This window comes from Triticum aestivum, chromosome 5A, assembly GCF_018294505.1.
Source record: "Triticum aestivum cultivar Chinese Spring chromosome 5A, IWGSC CS RefSeq v2.1, whole genome shotgun sequence".
Classification (NCBI taxonomy): Eukaryota; Viridiplantae; Streptophyta; class Magnoliopsida; order Poales; family Poaceae; genus Triticum; species Triticum aestivum.
Window position 1 is genome coordinate 5105024 of NC_057806.1, and position 27641 is coordinate 5132664.

A 27641-nucleotide genomic window follows, 5' to 3' on the forward strand; every position below is an offset into this window, starting at 1 on the left:
TTTATAGGCATAACTGGAGCTAGGAGAGTCCAAATGAGGTGCGGTTTTCGGCCACGCGATCATGATCGAATGCTCTAGATGATGGAGCAAAATTTGGTGGGTTTTGGGCCAAATTGAAGGGGTGTTGGGCTGCAACACACACGAGGCCTTTTCGGTCCCTCGGTTAACCGTTGGAGTATCAAACGAAGTCCAAATGATATGAAACTTGACAGGCGGTCTACCTGTAGTAAACCAAGGCCGCTTGGCAAGTCTCGGTCTAATCCGGAAATGTTTAATCCTCACACACAAAATAAAGCTAGAAATGACCACCGGAGGAGAACGAAGCGCCGGAATGCAAGACGGACAACGGGGAAAATGCTCGGATGCAAGAGATGAACACGTATGTGAATGCAATGCACATGATGACATGATATGAGATGCATGAAAACGAAAACAATACACGGAGACAAAGACCCGAACCCGAGAAATAAATATTACTTAATGCCGGAAACGGCAAGAGTTGGAGTACAAATTGGGAAAGTTATATCTGGGGCGTTACAGTGATCGACGGCGGTGAAGACGGGGACGGGGCGTGACGGACCGCTAAACCTAAACAAATATTATGGAAAATGGAGCTTGGAGGTCGAGCTTGGAGAGGAGAAAGCTTAAGTAGTGTGGCTCGGGCATTCCATCGAACACCTGGTGTGCATAGGAGGTGCGCTAGAGCACCACCAAGCCCTCTCCCCCTCGGCCAGAGAAAAACAGAGCACTGGGGTGCTCTGCTCGCGAGCGAGGGGTATATATTGTTGGAAATATGCCCTAGAGACAATAATAAATTTATTATTATTATATTTCCTTGTTCATGATAATCGTTTATTATCCATGCTAGAATTGTATTGATAGGAAACTCAGATACATGTGTGGATACATAGACAACACCATGTCCCTAGTAAGCCTCTAGTTGACTAGCTCGTTGATCCATAGATGGTTACGGTTTCCTGACCATGGACATTGGATGTCGTTGATAACGGGATCACATCATTAGGAGAATGATGTGATGGACAAGACCCAATCCTAAGCCTAGCACAAAGATCGTGTAGTTCGTATGCTAAAGCTTTTTCTAATGTCAAGTATCATTTCCTTAGACCATGAGATTGTGCAACTCCCGGATACCGTAGGAGTGCTTTGGGTGTGCCAAACGTCACAACGTAACTGGGTGACTATAAAGGTGCACTACGGGTATCTCCGAAAGTGTCTGTTGGGTTGGCACGAATCGAGACTGGGATTTGTCACTCCGTGTGACGGAGAGGTATCTTGGGCCCACTCGGTAGGACATCATCATTATGTGCACAATGTGATCAAGGAGTTGATCATGGGATGATGTGTTACGGAACGAGTAAAGAGACTTGCCGGTAACGAGATTGAACAAGGTATCAGGATACCGACGATCGAATCTCGGGCAAGTATCGTACCGATAGATAAAAGGAATTGTATACGGGATTGATTAAGTCCTTGACATCGTGGTTCATCCGATGAGATCATCGTGGAACATGTGGGAGCCAACATGGGTATCCAGATCCTGCTGTTGGTTATTGACCGGAGAACGTCTCGGTCATGTCTGCATGTCTCCCGAACCCGTAGGGTCTACACACTTAAGGTTCGATGACGCTAGGGTTATAAAGGAAGTTTGTATGTGGTTACCGAATGTTGTTCGGAGTCCCGGATGAGATCCCGGACATCACGAGGAGTTCCGGAATGGTCCGGAGGTAAAGATTTATATATGGGAAGTCCTGTTTTGGTCACCGAAAAAGTTTCAGGGTTTATCTGTAATGTACCGGGATCACCGGAGGGGTCCGGGGGTCCACCGGTGGGGCATGGGCCCCAGAGGCATACATGGGCCAAGTGTGAGAAGGCACCAGCCCCTAGGTGGGCTGGGGCGCCTCCCACCATGGCCCATGCGCCTAGAGGGGAGAGGGGGCAAACCCTAAGGGCAGATGGGCCCTAAGGCCCATGCTCCCTGCGCCTCCCTCTCCTCCCCCTCTTGGCCGCCACCCCAAGACCCATCTAGGGCTGCCGCCCCTCTAGGGGTGGGAACCCTAGAGGGGGCGCACCCTCCTCCCCTTCCCCTATATATATGAGGCCTAGGGGCTGCACAAGACACGCGATTAGATCTCTCCCTGTTGGTGCAGCCCTCCCTCTCTTTCTCCTCATATCCCGTGGTGCTTGGCGAAGCCCTGCTGGATAGCCACGCTCCTCCACCACCACCACGCCGTTGTGCTGCTGCTGGATGGAGTCTTCCTCAACCTCTCCCTCTCTCCTTGCTGGATCAAGGCATGGGAGACGTCACCGGGCTGTACGTGTGTTGAACGCGGAGGTGCTGTCCGTTCGGCACTAGGATCATCGGTGATTTGGATCACAACGAGTACGACTCCATCAACCCCGTTCACTTGAACGCTTCCGCTTAGCGATCTACAAGGGTATGTAGATGCACTCTCCTTCCCCTCGTTGCTAGTCTCTCCATAGATAGATCTTGGTGACACGTAGGAAAATTTTGAATTTCTGCTACGTTCCCCAATAGTGGCATCATGAGCTAGGTCTATTGCGTAGATTCTATGCACGAGTAGAACACAAAGTAGTTGTGGGCGTTGATTTTGTTCAATATGCTTACCGTTACTAGTCCAATCTTGATTCGGCGGCATCGTGGGATGAAGCGGCCCGGACCAACCTTACACGTACGCTTACGTGAGACCGGTTCCACCGACAAACATGCACTAGTTGCATAAGGTGGCTGGCGGGTGTCTGTCACTCCCACTTTAGTTAGAGCGGATTCGATGAAAAGGGTCCTTATGAAGGGTAAATAGCAATTGGCATATCACGTTGTGGTCTTTGCGTAGGTAAGAAACGTTCTTGCTAGAAACCCATAGCAGCCACGTAAAACATGCAACAACAATTAGAGGACGTCTAACTTGTTTTTGCAGGGTATGCTATGTGATGTGATATGGCCAAAGGATGTGATGAATGATATATGTGATGTATGAGATGATCATGTTCTTGTAATAGGAATCACGACTTGCATGTCGATGAGTATGACAACCGGCAGGAGCCATAGGAGTTGTCTTAATTTATTTATGACCTGCGTGTCAACATAAACGTCATGTAATTACTTTACTTTATTGCTAACCGTTAGCTGTAGTAGTAGAAGTAATAGTTGGCGAGACAACTTCATGAAGACACGATGATGGAGATCATGATGATGGAGATCATGGTGTCATGCCGGTGACGATGATGATCATGGAGCCCCGAAGATGGAGATCAAAAGGAGCAATATGATATTGGCCATATCATGTCACTATTTGATTGCATGTGATGTTTATCATGTTTATACATCTTATTTGCTTAGACCGACGGTAGTAAGTAAGATGATCCCTCATTAAAATTTCAAGAAAGTGTTCCCCCTAACTGTGCACCGTTGCGAAAGTTCGTCGTTTCGAAGCACCACGTGATAATCGGGTGTGATAGATTCTTACGTTCGAATACAACGGGTGTTGACGAGCCTAGCATGTACAGACATGGCCTCGGAACACATGCAAACACTTAGGTTGACTTGACGAGCCTAGCATGTACAGACATGGCCTCGGAACACAGAAGACCGAAAGGTCGAGCATGAGTCGTATGGTAGATACGATCAACATGAAGATGTTCACCGATGTTGACTAGTCCGTCTCACGTGACGATCGGACACGGCCTAGTTGACTCGGATCATGTAATCACGTAGATGACTAGAGGGATGTCTATCTGAGTGGGAGTTCATAAGATGAACTTAATTATCCTGAACATAGTCAAAAGGTCTTCGCAAATTATGGCGTAGCTCGCGCTTCAGTTCTACTGTTTAGATATGTTCCTGGAGAAAATTTAGTTGAAAGTTGATAGTAGCAATTATGCGGACTAGGTCCGTAAACTGAGGATTGTCCTCATTGCTTCTTAGAAGGCTTATGTCCTTAATGCACTGCTCAGTGTGCTGAACCTCGAACGTTGTCTGTGGATGTTGCGAACATCTGACATACACGTTTTGATAACTACATGATAGTTCAGTTAAACGGTTTAGAGTTGAGGCACCGAAGACGGTTTTGAAACGTCACGAAACATATGAGATGTTTCGAGGGCTGAAATTGGAATTTCAGGCTCGTGCCCACGTCAAGAGGTATAAGACCTCTGACGATTTTCTTAGCCTGCAAAGTAAGGGAGAAAAGCTCAATTGTTGAGCTTGTGCTCAGATTGTCTGAGTACAACAATCATTTGAATCGAGTGGGAGTTGATCTTCCAGATAAGATAGTGATGTTTCTCCGAAGTCATTACCACCAAGATGCTAGAGCTTCGTGATGAACTATAATATATCAGGGACATATATGATGATCCTTGAGATATTCGCGATGTTTGACACCAAAGTAGAAATCAAGAAGGAGCATCAATTGTTGATGGTTGGTGAAACCACTAGTTTCAAGAAGGGCAAGGGCAAGAAGGGATACTTCATGAAACGGCAATTCAGCTGCTGCTCTAGTGAAGAGACCCAAGGTTGAACCCAAACCCGAGACTAAGTGCTTCTGTGATAAGGGGAACAGCCACTGGAGCAGAATTACCCTAGATACTTGGTAGATTAGAAGGCTGGCAAGGTCGATAGAAGTATATTGGATATACATTGTGTTGATGTGTACTTTACTAGTACTCCTAGTAGCACCAGGGCATTAGATACCGGTTTGGTTGCTAAGTGTTAGTAACTCGAAATAAAAGCTACGGAATAAACGGAGACTAGCTAAAGGTGAGATGACGATATGTGTTGGAAGTATTTCCAAGGTTGATCAAATATCGTGCGCTCCCTCTACCATCGAGATTGGTGTTTACGTTGAGCATAGACATGATTGGATTATGTCTATCGCAATACGGTTATTCATTTAAGGAGAATAATGGTTACTCTGTTTATTTGAATAATACCTTCAATGATCTTGCACCTAAAATGAATGATTTATTGAAATCTCGATCGTAGTGATACACATATTCATGCCAAAAGATAAGTAATGATAGTACCACCTACTTGTGGCACTACCACGTAAGTCGTATCGGTACAAAACGCATGAAGAAGATCCATGTTGATGGATCTTTGGACTCACTCATTTTTGAAAAGTTTGAGACATGCGAACCATGTCTATTGGTGTATATGCATGAAGAAACTCCATGCAAATGGATCGTTTGGACTCACTTGGTTTTGAATCAATTGAGACATGCAAATCATACCACATGGGCAAGATGACTGAAAGCCTCGTTTTCAGTAAAATGGAACTAGAAAGCAACTTGTTGGAAGTAATACATTTTGATGTGTGCAGTCCAATGAGTGCTGAGGCATGTAGTGGATATCGTTATGTTCTTACTTCACAGATGATTTGAGTAGATGTTGAGTATATTTACTTGATGAATCACGAGTCTGAATTATTGAAAGGTTCAAGTAATGTCAGGGTGAAGTTGAAAGATCGTCGTGACAAGAGGATAAAAGATCTATGATATGATCATAGAGATGAATATCTGAATTACGAGTTTGGCACAGAATTAAGACATTGTGGAAATTGTTTCACAACTGATACAGCCTAGAACACCATAGTGTGATGGTGTGTCCGAACATCATAATTGCACCCTATTGGATATAATGCATACCATGATGTCTCTTATCGAATTACCACTATAGTTTATGGGTTAGGCATTAGAGACAACCACATTCACTTTAAATAGGGCACCACGTAATTCCGATGAGATGACACCGTATGAACTATGGTTTAGAGAAATCTAAGCTGTCATTTCTTAAAAAGTTTGGGGCTGCGACACTCATGTGAAAAAGTTTCAGGCTGATAAGCTCGAACCCAAAGCGGATAAATGCATCTTCATAGGACACCCAAAACAGTTGGGTATACCTCCTGTCTCAGATTCGAAAGCAATAAGGGATTGTTTCTAGAATCGGGTCCTTTCTCCAGGAAAAGTTTCTCTCGAAGGAATTGAGTGGGAGGATGGTGGAGACTTGATGAGGTTACTGAACCTTCACTTCAACTAGTGTGTAGCAGGGCACAGGAAGTTGTTCCTGTGGCACCTACACCAACTGAAGTGGAAGCTTATGATAGTGATCATGAAACTTCGGATCAAGTCACTACCAAACCTCGTGGGATGACAAGAATGCATACTACTTCAGAGTGGTACGTAATCCTGTCTTGGAAGTCATGTTGCTAGACAACAATGAGCCTACGAGCTATGGAGAAGCGATGGTGGGCCCGGATTCCGATAAATGGCTCGAGGCCATATAATCCGAGAGAGGATCCATATATGAAAACAAAGTGTAGACTTTGGCAGAACGGCTCGATGGTCGTAAGGCTGTTGAGTACAGATGGATTTTAAAAGGAAGACGGACAATGATGGTAAGTATCACCATTAAGAAAGCTCGACTTGTCGTTAAGATGTTTTCCGACAAGTTCAAGGAGTTGACTACGATGAGACTTTCTCACTTGTAGCGATGCTAAGAGTCTGTTGGAATTATATTAGCAATTACTGCATTATTTATGAAATCTTGCAGATAGGATGTCAAAACATTGTTTCCTCGACGATTTTTGAGGAAAGGTTGTATGTGATACAACCGAAAGGTTTTGTCAATCCTGAAAGATGCTAATAAGTATGCAAAGCTCCAGCAATCCTTCTGAGGACTGGAGTAAGCATCTCGGAGTTGGAATGTATGCTTTGATGAGATGATCAAAGATTTTGGGTGAATACGAAGTTTATGAGAAACTTGTATTTCCAAAGAAGTGAGTGGGAGCACTATAGAATTTCTGATGAGTATATGTTGTTGACATATTGTTGATCAAAAATGATGTAGAATTTCTGGAAAGCATATAGGATTATTTGGAAAGTGTTTTTCAATGGAAAGACTCGATTAAGCTACTTGAACATTGAGCATCAAGATCTATAAGGATAGATCAAAACGCTTAATGGTACTTTCAAATGAGCATATACCTTGACATGATCTTGAAGGTGTTCAAGATGGACCAGTCAAAGAAGGAGTTCTTGCCTGAGTTGTAAGGTATGAAGTTAAGACTTAAAGCTCGACCACGGCAGAATAAAGAGAAAGGACGAAGGTCGTCCCCTATGCTTAAGACATAGGCTCTACAGTATGCTATGCTGTGTACCGCACCTGAAGTGTGCCTTGCCATGAGTCAGTCAAGGGGTACAAGAGTGATCCAAGAATAGATCACAGGACAGTGGCCAAAGTTATCCTTAGTAACTAGTGGACTAAGGAATTTTCTCGATTATGGAGGTGGTAAAAGAGTTCGTCGTAAAGGGTTACGCCGATGCAAACTTTGACACTAATCCAGATTATTCTGAGTAGTAAACTTGATTCGTATAGTAGAACAGTTATTTGGAATAGCTCCAAATAGAGCGTGGTAGCTGCATCTAGGAGATGACATAGAAATTTACGAAGTACATACGGATCTGAATGTTGCAGACCCGTTGACTGAAACCTCTCTCACAAGCATAACATGATCAAACCCAGAACTCTTGGGTGTTAGTCACATGGGGATGTGACCTTGAGTGTTAATCACATATCGATGTGAACTGGATTATTGACTCTAGTGCAAGTGGGAGACTGTTGGAAATATGCCCTAGAGGCAATAATAAATTTATTATTATTATATTTCCTTGTTCATGATAATCGTTTATTATCCATGCTAGAATTGTATTGATAGGAAACTCAGATACATGTGTGGATACATAGACAACACCATGTCCCTAGTAAGCCTCTAGTTGACTAGCTCGTTGATCAATAGATGGTTACGGTTTCCTGACCATGGACATTGGATGTCGTTGATAACGGGATCACATCATTAGGAGAATGATGTGATGGACAAGACCCAATCCTAAGCCTAGCACAAAGATCGTGTAGTTCGTATGCTAAAGCTTTTTTCTAATGTCAAGTATCATTTCCTTAGACCATGAGATTGTGCAACTCCCGGATACCGTAGGAGTGCTTTGGGTGTGACAAACGTCACAACGTAACTGGGTGACTATAAAAGTGCACTACGGGTATCTCCGAAAGTGTCTGTTGGGTTGGCACGAATCGAGACTGGGATTTGTCACTCCGTGTGACGGAGAGGTATCTCTGGGCCCACTCGGTAGGACATCATCATAATGTGCACAATGTGATCAAGGAGTTGATCACGGGATGATGTGTTACGGAACGAGTAAAGAGACTTGCCGGTAACGAGATTGAACAAGGTATCGGGATACCGACGATCGAATCTCGGGCAAGTATCGTACCGATAGACAAAAGGAATTGTATACGGGATTGATTAAGTCCTTGACATCGTGGTTCATTCGATGAGATCATCGTGGAACATGTGGGAGCCAACATGGGTATCAAGATCCCGCTGTTGGTTATTGACCGGAGAACGTCTCGGTCATGTCTGCATGTCTCCCGAACCCGTAGGGTCTACACACTTAAGGTTCGATGACGCTAGGGTTATAAAGGAAGTTTGTATGTGGTTACCTAATGTTGTTCGGAGTCCCGGATGAGATTCCGGACGTCACGAGGAGTTCCGGAATGGTCCGGAGGTAAAGATTTATATATGGGAAGTCCTATTTTGGTCACCGGAAAAGTTTCGGGGTTTATCGGTAATGTACCAGGACCACCGGAGGGGTCCGGGGGTCCACCGGGGGGGGCATGGGCCCCAGAGGCATACATGGGCCAAGTGTGAGAAGGCACCAGCCCCTAGGTGGGATGGGGCGCCTCCCACCATGGCCCATGCGCCTAGAGGGGAGAGGGGGCAAACCCTAAGGGCAGATGGGCCCTAAGGCCCATGCTCCCTGCGCCTCCCTCTCCTCCCCCTCTTGGCCGCCACCCCAAGACCCATCTAGGGATGCCGCCCCTCTAGGGGTGGGAACCCTAGAGGGGGCGCACCCTCCTCCCCTTCCCCTATATATATGAGGCCTAGGGGCTGCACAAGACACGCGATTAGATCTCTCCCTGTTGGTGCAGCCCTCCCTCTCTTTCTCCTCATATCCCGTGGTGCTTGGCGAAGCCCTGCTGGATAGCCACGCTCCTCCACCACCACCACGCCGTTGTGCTGCTGCTGGATGGAGTCTTCCTCAACCTCTCCCTCTCTCCTTGCTGGATCAAGGCATGGGAGACGTCACCGGGCTGTACGTGTGTTGAACGCGGAGGTGCCGTCCGTTCGGCACTAGGATCATCGGTGATTTGGATCACGACGAGTACGATTCCATCAACCCCGTTCACTTGAACGCTTCCGCTTAGCGATCTGCAAGGGTATGTAGATGCACTCTCCTTCCCCTCGTTGCTAGTCTCTTCATAGATAGATTTTGATGACACGTAGGAAAATTTTGAATTTCTGCTACGTTCCCCAACATATATAGACACCTCATTGGTTCCGGTTGGTGGCATGAGCCGGGACTAATGGGGAGCCTTTGGTCCCGGTTCAAGCCACCAATCAGGACCAATGGTGGTGGGCCAGGAGCGAGGCCCATTGGTCCCGGTTCATCCCACCAACCGGGACCAAAGGTCCAGATGAACCGGGACCAATGGCCCACGTGGCCCGGCCGGTCCCCTGGGCTCACGAACCGGGACCAATGCCCACATTGGTCCCAGTTCTGAACTGAACCGGGACTAATGGGCTGACCCGGCCTGGATCAAAGCCCTGTTTTCTACTAGTGTGTTCTTATTTGACTCGAAAGGGAAACAAAGCTCCTGGGATGGATCAACCACAATATCTTTTCCCAAATATTTGAAGCTTTTATTCTGTTTCACGGCTTCCAAATCATTGACACGGTTTTTCCTTTTCTGCAAAGGCAAAAGTTTAAGGGGTTCACTCTCAGTGATAGAATGTGTGTTCAGCTACGTATATGAGGTCAACATATATGAGCACGGACGTGAGTATGAAGGTTATATACTATACCAGCTGGCCAATAGGTGGTTTCGGATCTTTCTTTAACATCTCTGAGACTTCAGAATCTAGTTTGTTGAGCTCGTTGATAATGTCCTTTATATAAGGCCTTTTGTCTCGGTCGTCCTCCACACAACGCATTGCCATGTCAATACATCTCGTTACTCCTAGCAGATCTGTTTCGTCCCATCTATAACCTTCCATTGTCTCCATCTTTTTCTTCCAATATTCTTGTACTTGTCAAGTTGCAACATATATTGTGTATGTATCACTTGCATCATAAACATGGGTAAGGCACAACTAAAAGCTGGGACTTGGGCCGGGCTTTTCTGGGCTGGCACAAAACCCAGCCGACACAGTACGGTCCCATGCACGACACGACACGATGTTAAATGGGCCGGGTTGGCAAGACACAACAAACTGGGTTGGGCTGGGTCTGAAAATTGAGACAATGGGCAGCGCAACCCAACATGATGATGCAGGTCGAGCTTGGACCGTCCGGCTTGGTTGGGTTTGAAATCTTTGTAAAAGCATGTTGTCACTATTAAGAGAACCTATATAATGTAGTTATGTTCTTGTAAACAAAAATTAGGCCCCCACAAAACAACAACAACAATTAGGTCTTTTCAGATAAATATGTACTAATATAGTTCATATGGCGCCTTAATTAGTGATTGTACTGGGCCGTGCTTGGGCTGGCCCGACCCGAAGGCAGCATGGTGGGCCATTGGGTCGTGCTTGGGCCTCCCCTTGGCATGGCCGCACGGCACGGTAAGTAAACCAGGCCAGGCTGACCTTGTTTGCCATGGCCCGAAGCATGATGAGTTCGGGCTGAGCTGCACGGCCCAAGTCCTAGGTATATGCACAACAATCCCTTAAGCTGAAAAGGGGCAAAGAAATATTCTTACACTCTCAATAAACTTATGTTGAATTTTTGAGGAAAACTTTGGATGACGGCGCGCATCCCAATAATCGCTGTAGCCCTTTTCTCCCGCCATTATGTGGAAAATTATGACTCCGAGACTGAACACGTCATTCTTGGGTGACACCTTGCGATTGTGTATATATTCTTGTGGCATGAACCCACTGCGTGAAAACATGAGCATCGGCCGCATGGACGTACACTAGTTAGTGTGATACAAGTACGACATATATATTGTCATAAGAAGATATATAAACTGAATTGGGCTATCTACACACACACCGATTATCAACTTACATTGTTCCTTTCGTGTTGCTTTGTTGGTGGGTATACGAGGACCCAAAGAGCTCGGACAAACCAAAATCTCCTATTTTAGGCACCAATTCTTCATCCAGCAATACATTATCCGGCTTTAAGTCTAGATGAAAAATCTTCTTTTCTCCTCCTTTATGAAGGTGGTGGAGGCCCTCACATGTCCCCTTAATTATTTTGTACGTGATCGGCCAATTATGTATGCATGACTCGGCTGCAGAAGGAAAAAGAGATGTCTATGTCATAGACTCAACATGGCATAATCATATTTTGATTGCAAGCTAGATGATAGTATAACTAAATTTTAGGTAGGGCACCATCATACCAGAAATATGCTTGGCAAGGCTTCCTCCCTTCATATATTCAAAGCAGAGAGCTCGATCTATTACTTGAGACCAAACCAATTTTCCTTGGTACTCAACATCTTTATGTGCTATCTCATAGCAATACCCAATCATCCGTATGACATTTTTATGCTGAACTTTCTTAAGGTTGCGAAATTCATTATCAAATGCCTCATCATCAACTCCATGGACGGGAAAAAGCTTCTTGATAGCAATTTCGTGCCCATTAAGCACTCCCTGTTCTGCTGTTCATATTGATTAAGGTTTGGGCTATTGTTAGAGGTTAGAGGTACCATCCGATAATAACAAAAAGTATAATATGATCATTTAGAACAGATTAAACATAATATGAGTAACCATGCCTACCTTGTAAACTTCTCCATAGCCACCACTACCAATTTTCAACTTCTTTGAAAAATCCTCTGTGATTGTCTTTAGCAAATGCAATTGGATAGGCTTTGCATCCAACGAGGACATTTTCTTGGACACATAATCCATTGGGTGTTGTTATCCTTTTTGAAGAGAGCCTTCAGTAAGACAAAAGGTAACAGTAAAAAATATTTCTAGAAGAAGTGGGCAATATCTAAACATCAAATATTTCATAACAACCGCTTTATTTTCATGACAATATTCTTTGCAGACAAAAGGGAGAAGAAACTAGTTGGAAGCAAGAGCAGTGACACTTGAGCTTACCTGGATCGGAGTCAAGACGCTGCAGGGATGGGATGAGTGGTTGGCTCCTCAGCGAGCAGAGGATCCATCCAGCACCTCTTAAATACAGGGATTGGATGGGAATTTAGGAAATGAGTGATTGCGTCCTCAGAAGCAGCTCCATAGAACAGCGAAGTGTCAGCATTCTGGTTTTAATCAGTTATTTTGACGCACGTATTGCTTTGCTCTCACCGTCAGATGCTGTTGTCCATGGCTGCATTAATGTTTGCATAATAGTTGTCTTTCTGCAAGCTTAACAGACATCATCATTAGTAATTAATTACAGGAGAGCCGACCTGTGTTATGGCGCTGCTAGAAGGAAGGCGCGAGAGGGCCGGCCGGGGGCCTTTTTGCCCACGGCCGAGCAAGAGGGAAGGGATTTCCTTATTAATTCTTGCTTGATTAGATTGATACATCTCCCCTCTTTATATAAAGATGTTTACTTGACTCCCAAGCAAGGCTTACTTGACCCCTAAGCAAGCGACTCTTATCTCTAATTAACCCTAAGACTAACGGGCCCATTAGCCCCATTACGTACTCTAACACTACACCCCACCTGGACATGCAGCTTGTCCTCGAACTGCACCCTAACCAACTTATAACCATGACTCGACGCAACACAAACCTAACACCTAAAAACAAGCATTTTATATCTCGGCTTGGTTTATTACTCTCAACTTGAAATGGACTGGGACGCTTTATTTTGGACCCCTTAACAAAAAGTGGACACCATTCGCACGTCGGACGTGCACGTGTACAGCCACCTGGATCCCATGGAAACCAGCCACTGTAGCAGTTGGGACGCGGTGCCCTCCTGTCGGTGACACCCTGCCTTCTCCCCGCCGGACGGCTGTTGGTCTGCACCGCACAGAGAAGAGTGGAGGGCTTGCGATGGAGAATGACGAGGAAGGGTGCGCCCCCCAACCGCCGATGTCGCAGACTTTGAGGTCGCTGTCCGTGGGGACGAGATCGAGGTCCTTTGCGCAGCAAAGGACAACTTGGAGGAGCGGCAACTGCAGACCACGCATCTCCCGCACACGCCGACGCGCTAGGAGGCTGCGCGCAGCAGCCTGTAGCCTCACCGCCGCGCTTCCAGGCCCTGGCGTGCCACGCGCCGGGCGTCTCCGCAACTCAGTGCGCCGAGTTATTTGTGGGCGGTCTACCGGACCATATCCGCATGGACGTGGAGCTTCGGGGACCCCAGGATCTCTAGTCGGCCATGTATTACGCCCGCGCGTTCGAGCGCCGCGCGGTGGCCATCCAGCAGGAATCACCGTCCCAGACTGCTGGGTCGCTACCCGGACCGAATTCCGCGCAGGGTCGGCCTGTGCAGGCTTCTGCGGCAGCCCTCGCCGCGACCGCGGGGTGCCCGTTCCGTCGGCTCACCCCAGCCGAGATACTCGAGCGTCGCCGCCAAGGGTTGTGCTTCAACTGCGACGAACCCTACAAGCCCGGCCACGCCTGCCCGCGACTCTTCTACCTGGAGGTGGCAGACTACGTTCCGGAGGACGCCGTCGCTGCCGACCTGGCCGCCCCAGATGTCGAGAAGGTGTTTGACGCTGGTTGATTACCTCGAAGAGTTCAAGCAAGCGCTTCCCCACCTTACAGCTCGAGGACGAGCTGTTTGTGCAGGCGGGGAGAAGTGTTATGGCCGGCCGGCTTAGGCCCGCAAGTTATCTTAGTTTTTATTTTCAGATTAGGCAAGTTATCTTAGGCAAGTTATCTTAAGTTGATTTTTCTACAAGTTATCTAGGATATAAATATAGGTTGTAAGACTCTTTTTGAAGGTAAGCAATAAGAAGAATATTATCTCCTATTGCCCGGTTCCCGTAGGAGCCGAAAACCCTAGCCGCCATCAGCCCTAGCCGCCGCCCTTCTCCTCTCCTGCGACGGCGCCCAGCCGCCGGCGTGGCCGCTCATCGCCACGCCCAGCCCCCTCTTTCCCCTACTGCCTACGGCCAAGACCGGGCAGAACCCTAGCTCCCAACAACCTGTATAATGCCTAATGCCTGCACCTAGTTGGCCTTGTCGGCAATGGCATCGTGGTTGCAACTTGCTGATAATTTAACCTCAAATGCCACCAATGCCAAGAACACTTGATCAGCCTTATCTTTGACTACGAACCTGTGCTCTGATTTCTGAACGTCCGGGGAAGCTGATTGGTTCAGACTCAGTCCAACTATTTCAAAATGTTTGGTCCAGCATACCGAGGAGCAATAGAACATGCATGCATCACTTGGCTTCCCTTGGCAAGTTTTAGGCTTAATCTTGTGCCCAGATGATCAAGTTTAGATCGATCCGAAGCTATAAAATCTCAACTGCAGAGAAGAAGGAGGAGCTCAAAAAAATCTACTGTGAACTACTTCCTCCGTAAACTAATATAAGAGCGTTTAGATCACTACTTTAGTATTCTAAACTGCTACTATACTATTTGTGTAAAAACTCTAGGACGTCTATGATAATGCTCACATTGTTAGACTTCTTATTGTGAGCTTAACAGATAGACATCATTAGTAAATAATGAATACACAAACAAAATGGTGCCTGCTAGAAGAGAGCCGGGCGGTATAATTATTAAGGATACACAAAACAGTTGGCTTATATTGTTGACACGAAAGAAACAATGTTTGACATTGTCATCGGGTTGCAACTTTAAGGCAATTTAATAAACTCGAATCACAGGCTATGTCACCAAACCACGGGCTGCAAACCATTGGCGCGTTGCTTCATATGTGAACCGCTGAATTGCTGTTCTGACTTCTGAACGTCTAGACAAGCTGATTGGTTCAGATAACGTGTTAAGACCACAACTTGACATGTCTAGAATCGGTCGAACTATTTCGAAATGTTTTTTCCAGAATTCCGATCGAGTAATGGAAAAGGACTAGGTCACAAGTAGCTAGCTAGTGCGGCCAAAATACATTGCCCTAAAGACATTACAACTAACTTTGCCTTTTTGTCTAATTTTGCCTTGTTTCCATTCCACCAATCTTCCCAAGTGCAGTGTTGATAGTGTGTAAATTCTTTTGTCTTATGCTAGAATATTCCATGGTATTATGTGGAAAACAGCGAAGGTGGTGACAAGTTCTATCCCATTGTATGTATACATGTGTCATCCTAGCTAATTATTGCAGCTGTATAGTCAGGTCAACTCTCATTATTCCTGCAAAACGAAGTCAACTCTTGTTAGAGATAATACCATGCCATGTCATGTCATGAGTATTTAATTTGCACTTGTCCTAATTGGTTATGCAACTATGTTTACCTACTGCACATTGATGTATAAAGCTCCAGCGATCGCCCCACGCAACTAGCAGTGCTCTTCAATTTCTTTTTTAGAAAAGGAGGATGACCCCCGGCTTCTGCATCTGGACGGATGCATACGGCCACTTTATTAATTATTCTCACAAGCCTTGCAAAGTAATACAACAGTAAGACTAAAGCCGCCGTCTAAGCACCTCTATCCAACTGATGAAGGGGCGCAGATAGTCTGGGCCTAATACCAAACAGACATCGCAGCCAAACCTAACATCTAAGACCTGAGAACCCATCCAGGACGCCTGCCGGGCATGGGTCTCACCGGTCTGGCGTGCACTCAGATGCCGCCGCCGCCAACTACCACCGCTCCATCTTCAGAACTGTACTGATGCATCAACCTTGCTCGGTCTAGCTATCGTCGACGCCACCACGGCGCCAAACGGCACCTCCTCCCTGCGCGCACACAGCTGAGCACGTCGCGGTCGCCACTGATACACCTCAGCGCCATGCTGCCAGGTATCACCAGCCGACACAGCTTGAAGTCCTTGGTAGATCTGTCGTGCGTAGCACCTGCCGACCAGGCATGACAAAGCGTAGCACCTGTCGGTCAGGCATGACTTGACATCACCACCGAACCTCCGTGCAAGACGAAGCCGCTCCACCTCCTGCCTCTGACATCCAGTTGTGCTCCGCAAACGATGCTCCCAAGAGAGAAACGACACCGCAGTGCCGCCATCGTCCGATCTGGAACACCAGATCCTAGGGTTTCTCCCGGAGCAGCACGAGTGGGTCGACAAAAGTTACACGACGATGCCTTCATCAAGGTAACGGCGAGAACGCCGCCATCGCCTGCCATCGGCTCGGTTTTCACCGGCAACCATGTCTCCCCTACTCGCAGCCGGGACAAGATGATGGATCTTGAGATCCGATCACCAAGCCTCTGGCCGGCCATCTCGGGAAGAAGATGACCACCACGTCCACCAGTGTCACCACGCTGGGCACGCGTCGCCGCCGGCACCCCCATGGTGCCTAGAGGCCGACAAGCCCCGACGAAACCCCTGCCTCGCCAGCCGCCATGGCCCAGACCCCAGCACCACCAGATCCAGATCGGATCGGGGTCCAGGGCCCCAAGCCGCAACCGCCGGGAGGCAGCACCACTGGACGGTGCCTAGCCCTCCAGCCTGCCGCCGAGTCATCGCCGGAGCTCCGCCGCGCCACGCCGCCAAGCCGCCGCCGGGATACCTCGCGCCGCCGAAGCCACAGCCGCCGCGCGTTGGAGAGGCCTGGAGCCGCAGCTGCACCGCCGCCAGGCAGGAGCGCCGCCACCCAGCACGCCCTCCGTTGCGCCGCTGGGCCCCGCCCAGCCCAGCGCCATCTCGCGCCACGCCGTCCCGCGCCGGACGCCCATCGCGAGGAGAGGGGCAAGATCCCCGCCGCCACCAACGCCGGCCGGTCTTTGCCCGGCGGCGCTGTGCGGTGGCGGCGGGGGGAGAGAGGGCGACGAGGGAGTACGAGGGGCGGCGGCTAGGGTTTCCCCCGAGGACGCTCGCGGGAGCGGCTCGGGGGTCAACTTTGGAGTGCCAAGTCCCTCAATGGTCAGGCATTCCGTTTCCTAATCCTCCTGGTTAGTGATTTATGCTCCCACTTGTTTCTGGTCTCCCGAGTCCTAAGTTCCTGCTTCTCAATTAAGTTCTTTATACGATCTTGTGCCGTTCATGCCAGTTTTAGGTTATTATTGTGCATCCGTGTTCATTATGCTCACTCTGCAATCGTGCATTTTCTATAAATGTTCAACACAATACACAGAATCTTAGGCAAATTCAACCGGATATGCAGAAATTGCCATCAAAACAAAGGAAAAGATGACCAGATCCACTGGACGTGGAAAATTATATCTAGAGGATTTTTCGAAATAATCCACATGATTCGACAAATGAAAGCTCATTAGTTGTATTTACGGTGAGGGCATCAAAGTCATCAAAATACAAAATACGACATGCTTCCTCTTACTCATCAGTTGTTCACCAATTTGATACATTATCAAACTTGTTAATCAATTTCAACATTTGTATCATGTCGCCACAATAATTGCAGATGTCAGTTATCATAAATTCTAGCACCAATATAGCTGCTACGCAGAAATATGTAGAAAGCAGATAGATTTGCTGCTACACCAGAATTCTTGTTATCTTTTTTTTTTGTTCCACCTGAGCATAGGGGCCATTCCCTAAAACCCAGGTCTTCATAGTTGTAGTCCATGTGAACATAGGAGGGAAGAGGTCGTCAGATGTAGAAAGGCGGTGTGTTGGTGGAGAAGCACCATAGACGCGTGGGAGGAGCTCGCATGGAGGAGATGTCTAATCTTAAGATTTTTTTTTGTATCTAGTGTTTCATAGATAGGAGAGAAAAGTATACTTTTCATCCCTTAATTCTTGACGGAGTCTAGATTTGGTTCCTCAACTTCAAAATCGGACAACCTGCACTCTTAACTTCTCAAACCGGACAAGATTCATCCCTGGTCACGGTTTTGACCGGTTTTGGTGGTGTCCCACCCCAGTTTTAACCGTTCCGACTCAAATTTGCCTACCTTTTCCAAGTCCACATACTGTTTTCAAATTCGGTTACTTTTTCAAATACGTGAACCTTTTTAAATTTTGTGTACTTTTTTTAAATCGGCGTACTTTTTTTCCAAGTTCATGTATTTTTTCAAAATTGCATATGTTTTTTAAAGTTCATTTAGTTTTTTTAAGTTTTAATTTTTTAAAATTGATGCACCTTTCATACTCGAGTACATTTTTCTGAAAGAGTTCATGAATTTGAAAATTTTATGCGAACTTGAAAAAAGTATGCGGATATGGACTTCTTTTGCGCAAAATATTTGGATTTGAAAAATTATTTCAACTTGAAACAAGTATGTGAATTTCATACAAAGTTCATGGATTATAAAAGCAACACGGATTTGAAAAAAAAGCGGACTTTGAAAAGCATGTGGATTTGAAATAAGTATGCGAATTTCAGAAACAATTCATGGCTTTGAAAAGTACTTGGATCTGATAAATTTACCCAAACTTGGGAAAAATACGGGGATTTGGAAAAAATACGTAAATGTTAAAAATCAAAGATTTGAAAAAAGTACGCGAATTTCAGAATAGTTCGCTGATTTGAAAAAAAAATATGTTTATTTTTTAAAAAAATACGCGACCTTGAAAAAACTATGCAGAGTTGAAAAGTGTATGTGAATTTCAAAAAATTCACGGATACAAAAAAATTACAGGAATATGAGTGAGCACCGGTCAAAACCGGGGTGAGTCAACACCAAAAACCAGTCAAAACCGAGTCCGGGGACAAACCTTGTCCGGTTTCGGTAGATGGGGGGTGCAAGTTGTCTGATTTTGAAGTTGAGGGACCAAATCTAGACTTCACTAAAAGTTAAAGGACGAAAAGTATACTTTTCTCTAGATAGAACTACAGTTCATATTCATCTTTCTTGAAGGCTCCGGTGCACTCCTTGGCAGAGTAAATCTCTTCAAAAAGGTGCATGTGGTTCTTCTATGGTATAGTTGGACATCTGTTTCCCCGCAAAAAAAAAACAATAGTCAAACATCTGTTGGTTTCATGTTGTTTTCAGTTTATAACATTTAAGGAGATGTGGCATGCAAGGCGGAAATCTCTTTATCTTTTTCTTTGAGAAAAGTATATTTTTGGTCCCTCCAGTTAACCAAAAATCTACACATGGTTCCTTAAAAATTTTCAGACTATATTTGGTCCCTCACAATGGCGGAGCTTGGTGGGGGCCAACCTGGGCCATGGCCCCCCCCCCCCCCCCAGCTCATATGAAATTTTTTGTATATACCTTAGTATTAGGCCTATTTATTCACCAAAAATCATTTAAAATAAATTATGTTTGCCCCCCAACCCATGGCCCCCCATGATTTCAGCTCAAGCTCCGCCACTGGTCCCTCATATCCCAAAACCTGGCAATTTTCGTCCAAAACCAGAGTAGAGGAGAAAACAGGCCACATGGAAGCGGTTTTCTTTTCTCTCTCCTCCTGCCATGTAGGACGGGCTGTTTGGTCAAACTGACGGCCGCTCTCTCTTCCCCGATGATTTCCTCTCTGCCCCCTCTCTCTCTCTGTCTGTCTCGACCGCCTTGTCGTCGCCTTGATCGACGGTCAGTCTGGCGGCCTTCGGTCGTCACCACCTCCTCCCTCCCTGGCCATCCGTTGGATCCGGCTGTGGAGTACCTCCTCGACTGCCGTGCAGCGTTTTGATTTTTGGTTTGAGAGTTTTTTCGTCCCACACTGAGATGGCCGAATTTTGGCCATTTTCAAAAAAATCGGTCAAAATTTAACTGAAATTTGACTAAAATTTGACCAAGTTTTGTCAAATTTGACCAATTTCAGTGAAAGCTAGATTGCGCCCCAGGCCGAGATGGCCGAAATCCGTTTTTCTTGGCCGAAAATCAAAACACAGCTGTCGTGGCCGTCGCCTGGAGTACCTCCCCGTGCCCCTTCTCCACCTAGTGCAGGAGCACCTCCTACACCACCGTCCGCCATGAATCGAGCCTCCGTATGACCGCTGTTGTCGAGCTCCCTCTCCTCCACCCGTTGCCGGCAGGTGTGGATTGAGGATGACCGCAGTGACCGCCGGTTGGATCTGTGGTGCCTCACGGGCATATGGTTGAACAGCCTGCGCGCGTCGCCTGCCCGGCCGCACTTGCCGTACATCTTGGTCAGCGTCGTGGCGTGAACTCAGGGACATGTCTGTCTAGGGTGAGTAGAACGGACTGTCCGAGTAGAACATGGAGCTTCTCGGCGCGCTCATGTCCATGCTGCAGGAAGAGAAAGGCAACTTGCCACCCGTTCGAATGAGCTCGTGTACACAGCCGGCTCCCTGCCACCGGTTCGCGGGTCGTCGCCGCCACCACCCCCGTTTTCCCCTTCTATTCCGGTTTTGGACGAAAATTGCCTGGTTTCGGGACATGAGGGACCAAATATTGCCCAAAAAATGTTGAGAGACTATATATAGACTTTTGATGAACTTGAGGGACCAAAACATACTTTTCTGTACAGAGGCCCACCTACTGTTATGCATTGGTGGGACCCTCTCGCCTAGCTTGTCGCGGTCTGATAGGAGGAGGTTGAGGTTTCAGGTTGGTTACCCCAGTACATGATACTATTATATATCTATTATATATGGTGTCGAGTGTCAGATAATGTAAGGACTGAGCCGTGTTTCCTGTACTATTTATTCTCACGACGATCTTGTTTTCTTTCCCTTCATTAAGAAATTTGTTTTCTTGTATTTACATTCACACTTTTCATTTGTGTATTCACTATAGATGGTCCAAGGAGCTGATATAACATGAATGCAGACAAGTGTATACCGTTACAAGATTTACAGAAGATTACAAATGAATTCTCGGAGCACTCAAGAATAGGAAGGGGTGGGTACGGAGACGTTTTTTTTTTGCGGGGTTAAAGGGATTTCATTGCTCAACTAGGAGAGAGGTCCTCCATACAAAGTTGTGGTACATTAGCAGGACCCGAACTAATCCATAGAACCGTACGGGCTTCAACAAGACCAAAGGTAGCTAGTCTATGACTTACAATATTTTTGTTCCTACTAATATGAGAAATTGAGCTATCCCTTTCACCAAGAAGTTTCCTCACTTCATTCACCAACATTGCATTCATCGATCTGTCCATGGACTGTGACTGAATGGAATCTACCGCGACTTTACAATCCATCTCAACATCGATCGGAAAGTCTGACCATTGTAGTGCAAACTTGAGCCCCTCTAGGCACGCAGCTAACTCAGCTTGCAATGGACTCGCACAGCTCAGGAGATTTCTGCATGCGGAGAAAACTATCCCACCGGTGCTGTCGCGGAGGATCATCCCGGCACCTGCCTCACCCGTCTCCTTGATGTAAGCGCCATCTACATTTAGCTTCACCCGGCCATGTACAAGAGGAGTCCATCTAGCAGCCTGAGTAGCAACCTTCTCATGTATTAAAACCAGTGGGCGTCCGTCAACATCAATAGGAGTCTTTCCTTTTAACTGATCGGTTGCAGGGTCATACTTGATGCCAATTAGCGAATGTGCATAGCTCTGCAAGAATCGGCATGATGCGTCCACTGGTGGTGGTGGCTTATCATGTACTATCTCATTACGTACATGCCAAGTACGCCAAAAAATCATTAGCACACGCATGCGATCATCATCTCCAAGTTCATGCAGTACATCAAATAGCCACTCCACGCCCGTGGGACGAACTCCTGCAATTTCCGGCAATTTCCAGTGTTTCGCCATAGCCTTCCAAAGAGCGACCGCTCGCGGACACCTACAGAAGACATGGAACGTGGCCTCTCGCTCCATCGCACAGAGTGGGCATATATCAGAAGTTTCCAAGGATCTAGTATGCTTATTAGCCCAAGTAGCCAGAGAATTTGAGGCAAGCTTCCAAGCAAATATACGAACCTTCGGAGGAGCAGGGCACCTCCATATTAGTGCCCAGACGGCACGCCGTCCGTCCGGTGCCCTGCTCGCTGCCACTGAAGTAGGCATAAGCCGTTCGTTGAGGGCGAGGCGATACGCACTCCGAACTGAAAAGACTCCGGACCGCTCGGCCGCCCAAGCGATGACGTCTCCTCCGAGCCGTGGCGAGGCTCTAATCTTCATTATTTCTTGAACGTCGATGTGCAGGAAGTGTTGATGGAGGAGTGTGACGTTCCAGTTTCCATGTACGTCCAGAAGGTCGCTCACCCGACGGAGTCGGCAGCGTCCTTGGATGGTTATCGGACCACGCGCCAGCGGATGAGGGATCCATTGGTCCCGCCAAATCCGGACCGAGGTACCATCGTCAATGCGCCATATGAGCCCCTTCTTGAGGAGCTCTAGTCCATGGACAATGGCCTGCCAAGTTGGCGATGCATTGCCTGAGAATACGGTATCCTCCAGCCGACCATTAGGAAAGTAGCGGGCCTTCAACACCTGCGCACATAGGCTATCGGATTAGCAATAAGATGCCAAGCTTGCCGCGCGAGCAAGGCTTGGTTAAAGAGTCTGAAATCTCGAAATCCCAATCCGCCTTGATCCTTTGGTTTAATCATCGTGTTCCACGCCCGCCAATGCGTCTTCCTCTTGCCCTCCTTAGCTCCCCACCAAAAGTTCCTGACCATGCGGGTGAGGTCATCACAAACACTCCGAGGTAGACGGAATACACTCATGAGGTATGTGGGGAGGGATTGCGCGACTGCTTTTATAAGTATCTCCTTCCCTCCTTGTGAAGCCGCTTCACCCCATATCAAGAACCTCTTTGTAAGTTGTTCCTGGAGACCTTGGAACCGGCCCTTTGACATGCGTCCTGTAGGTGTTGGCAGACCTAAATATTTTTCCTCAAACTTAGGGTTTTGCACTTCTAGAACTTGCACAACAGCAGCTACATCAGTAGGGCGGCACCTGCTGCCAAAGAAGATTGAGCATTTCATAGGATTAACAAACTGGCCCGTAGTGCGTTCATATACAGTGAGAGCATCCCGAATCTCCATGGCGTCCACGGACATGGCACGGAAGAACAAGAGGGTGTCATCCGCGAAAAGTAAATGAGAAATACCAGGGGCCCGTGGGCACACATGAAGTGGTTGCAGCAGTCCAAGTTGCACCTTATGTTTCAAAATAGCATCCAGTCCGTCGGCGACCAACAAGAATAAGAATGGTGAGAGCGGGTCTCCCTGCCGTAACCCACGGGACGGTGCGAACGAATTTGAGAGGGCTCCATTGAGTTTAACCTTATATGTCACCGAGGTCACGCACGTCATGATCCAGTGCACCCACCGGCGATCAAAGCCCAACTGTTGCATCATCCGCTTCAGGAATTCCCAGTCCACCCTATCATATGCTTTTGATAGGTCTAACTTGTATGCACAAAAACTACTATCAGGGTCCTTCTCCTGCTTAATGGCGTGGATACACTCAAAGGCAATGTAAGCATTATCAGTAATTAACCTTCCAGGTACAAATGCACTTTGCTCCGGTGCAACGATGTCATCCAGTAAGGGCCTTAGTCGGTTTACTAGGCATTTTGAGATTACCTTGTAGACCACATTACATAAGCTGATTGGCCGGAACTCGGTGAGTGTAGTGGGGTTCGCCACCTTTGGAATAAGCACAATGGATGTTGAATTAATTCCCTCGGGCATAATACCTGACTCAAAAAATAGCCTGACAGCCATAATAACCTCCTCCTTCAGTATGCCCCAATGCCGCTGAAAAAACCTTGCAGGGAAACCATCCGGTCCTGGCGCCTTTAAGGGCCCAATCTGAAACAGGGCATCGCTAATCTCCTTTTCAGTGAAAGGGGCACATAATTTATCATTCATATCTGGACTTATTTTTGCTTGGAACAAGTGCAAGATCTCCTCTGGATGGATATTTGGGTCGGCCGTGAACAAATCCTCAAAGTACTCTTTTGCCATGTTCATCATAGCATTCTGATCTTGCTGCCATGTCCCATTGCTATCTGTTAGGCCCTTGATTCTATTTTTCCTAGCACGCCAAATAGCCTTATGATGGAAAAAATTTGTGTTCCGGTCCCCCTCCTTTAACCAGTCAATGCGAGATCGTTGGAGCCACAACATTTCCTCCTTGTAGAGAAGTTCATTCATTGCGTCCATCTCTTTCCGCAATTCTGCGCGGTCAGCATTCATGTGCATGAGCTCTTCTAACCGCGAACGAGACTTTTCTAGCTCTCTTGTTACGTTTCCAAATTTCCTATTACTCCATGCATGAAGTTTGCCCATTACCTTCCCTAGTGCAAGATGTACATCCCGCAGATTGTTTTTGCCTCCTGCTTCCTTCCACGCCTGTAACACAACCTCCTCCAAAGCTGGATCCCGTTCCCACATAAGTTCGTACCGGCGGCAGCGGCTTGGCCGTGGTTCCCTGTCCGGTACACACCTCATCAGGACCGGGAAATGGTCAGAGCAGGGGGAGACGAGGTGCACCACCGCCGCTTCTGCAAAGATATCACGCCAGGAGTTCGTGGCCACTGCTCGGTCTAGCCGCACTTGGACATTCGCCCTGCCGCCTCGTCGATTATCATAAGTGAATGGGTAGCCTGCAAACCCCAAGTCAATTAGTCCACAAGTTTCTAAAGCATCTCTGAAAATAAGCATTTGCCCCGGCGCTCGTGGAGTTTCTGACATATGCTCATAGTCCCACATGGCTTCATTAAAATCTCCAACAAGCATCCAAGGCAAGGCACTCTGGCTGTGCAAGCGACGTATTGCATCCCACACTTCATGTCTATTTTCCACGCGAGGTTCGCCATAAACAAAGGTTATACGCCATGGAGGCTCTCTGACTGAAACACAGACATGCGCATCAATCCATCTTTTATTAGCATCCTTGATCTCCACTATTAAAGATTCATGCCAGAATAATGCAAGACCTCCACTGCGACCCTCACTACTAACTCCTTCAAAACCCTGTAAACGTAACCGAGAACGAAGACGATACATCTTTTCTTTTGGTTGCCTAGTTTCACACAAGAAAACGAATTTCGGGGAATGAGCACCCACAAGTGCTACCAAATCACGAACTGTGCGAAGGTTCCCCGCCCCTCGACAGTTCCAACTTAAACAATTCATTGCTCCTGACGGGGCGCCACACTTGGCCCCGTCAGTTTACCGGCGGCCCCATGGCCGGTTGCCTCCAAGTCCACTGAGCGCTCCCTACTGTTTACCTCCTCCATTAGAAACTTGTGTTCTAGTCTGGTTTTCTTCTCTTTTAACTGTACTTGGAGTACTACTCCTTCCTCTTCCAGTTCTGCAAGCACATCCTCTCCCACAGCATCCTCTCCTTCCAAGACGTTCTTCCAGCCTGCTGCGCCCAGCCTATCCATATTGCAGTCATCTTCCTGTGCCATAGAACAAACTGACGACGTCCTCCTGTCCGCAATGACGAGCACTCGCGCATCTAGGTTTGCCACCAGCAGTGCTTCAGTTCCCTCGCCGGACGGCTTCGGGCGGGCAGCATCCACTAAGGGAGCCCCGTGATCGCCCCCACCGCCCTTCAAGTTCACGTCTGCACTCACCAGCAGCATACCTAAGGTTCGCGACGACGGCGACAAAGGCTGTGCGGGGGAACGCAGCGGCTTCGGCAGCATCTGCAGTAGGAGTTGATCAGGCGGATCACCGGGTTTCTGGTGCCTCTCTGGACTGCCCCTAGGATTAGATGTATATCCATCCACGAGCAGATGCATGAAGTAGTAGTTGTAGGCCGAATTCATCCCAGACTCATGGCGTGAACCAGGTGGAAACCTAGCCTGCGGCTTCCCATGGCGATAGACAGCGGGATCGCTTCCACCCTGAGGACCAAGCGATCGGGGAGCGGACGCAGCCGCAACAGGGCCATCATGGCGCGGAGGCGCACATGAGGCAGCGGTGCCGACCACCGGCAGGCCAAAGCCCGGCGGCGGCGGCAGCAGTGGCGGCGAGGGCGGGGGCCCATAGTCGCCAGACTCCTGAAACCCTAACATCAGGGGCTCCTGTTCTCCCTCTGTGTCATCGATAATAATTTGGGTACGGAGACGTTTACAAGGTATATACTTTATTACTTGACATTGTTTCAACTAATTAATGTACCAACACTAACAACAAACAACCCAATTGTAAACAAATAATCGTGTAAATGCTTATCTCGAGTAGGGAGTTTACAATGGGAGAGAGATTGCTGTGTACTGGTAGAAAAAGGGCCTTTAGTCCCGGTTCATAAGGGCCTTTAGTCCTGGTTCTTGAACCGGGACTAAAGGGTCATTACTAATGCCCTGACCCTTTAGTCCCGGTTCAAAGCAGAACCGGGACTAAAGGCCCTCCACGTGGCCGGTCCACCTTTAGTCCCGGTTGGTAACACCAACCGGTACTGAAGAAAATTTTCTGATTTTTTTTGAATTTTTTTATTTTTTTATTTTTAAATTTCTGAATTATTTTAACCTGTAATCTCTAATCACCATCACCACTGCTCAATTTAATCTCTAATCACCCCTTATCATTCCAAATCATCTAACTTTCCAGACGGTCACCCATCCCCCCACTCCCCCAGCCTGAGCACGCTTAATTTCCGGGTTCTATTCTCCCTCGTTTTCAAGTCTGCACTCGTTGTTTTCCTGACAATAGTAAGATGTCAATCCTATTAAACCTCAGGAGTTTAGCTTGAGCATGAAGTCACACATTTCACTGTTTGAGTTTGAAACTATTGTTCTAAAAAACAATAATTGTTTAGTAACACTAATATTTCTTGAATAAGTAGTTTGACCATTGTTTGACCACAATTTGACCAGATTTGACCAAAATTCAAAAAAACTGAAATAATTATTTAATAACACTAATATTCTTGAATAATTATTTAGTAACACTAATACTTCTTGAATAAGTAGTTTGACCATAGTTTGACCAGATTTAATGAAAATTAAAAAAAACTGAAATTTGAGCATAACTTTTTTTCCTTTTGGAATTTGAGGATTCTACAAATTTGCAAACAGGCCGTAGGCGGTCTCCATTGGATGTAGCTTTTCGAGTAGATGATTTTTCATATAAAAAACTTTTTAATCCGAGTTGGTATGCAAAATTTATGCCCATTTTACAAATTCCAGAGAGATTTTGTAAATAAAGTCGAAATTCATATTTGTAAATTTTCCCAACAACTAGACCACATATCACATGGGAAACTTATTTTATTTTATTTTTTTGACATTTCCATCATTTTCTTTTGTTTTTTCTAAAACTGAAAAGGCGGTCCACGGGGGGCGAGGGGGGGGGGAGTTTGAAAATGGGACCATTAGTCCCGGTTGGTGGCACCAACCGGTACTAACGGTCTAACGTTAGTCCCGGTTGGTGCCACCAACCGGGACTAATGGGCATCGCACCTTTTAGTCCCGGTTCGTGGCACGAACCGGGACTAAAGGGCCCAGGTGAACCGGGACTAATGCCTTAGCCGCACGAACCGGGATAAATGCACCCATTGGTCCCGGTTCTGGACTGAACCGGGATTAATGGGCTTACCCGGCCTGGACCAAAACCCCCTTTCTACTAGTGGTGAAGTTGCTCCATGTTGATACTCTACGAGGACT

The 27641-nt window shown here is 47.0% G+C and overlaps 1 protein-coding gene across 1 annotated transcript in view; it reads right to left on the bottom strand.

The window, feature by feature from the left end:
* LOC123106285 (putative receptor-like protein kinase At4g00960) overlaps positions 1–12038 on the bottom strand; it is a 61224-nt gene extending 49186 nt beyond the window's left edge. The window contains exons 1-7 of the mRNA XM_044528492.1: positions 11907–12038; positions 11522–11777; positions 11182–11410; positions 10873–11048; positions 9975–10198; positions 9747–9859; positions 139–147 (exon numbers count right to left, since the gene is read on the bottom strand). Of these exons, the coding sequence (XP_044384427.1) occupies positions 139–147; positions 9747–9859; positions 9975–10198; positions 10873–11048; positions 11182–11410; positions 11522–11777; positions 11907–12038 (1139 nt within the window). The remainder of the gene's footprint in view (positions 1–138; positions 148–9746; positions 9860–9974; positions 10199–10872; positions 11049–11181; positions 11411–11521; positions 11778–11906) is intronic.
* Between the last annotated feature and the right edge of the window lie 15603 nt (positions 12039–27641).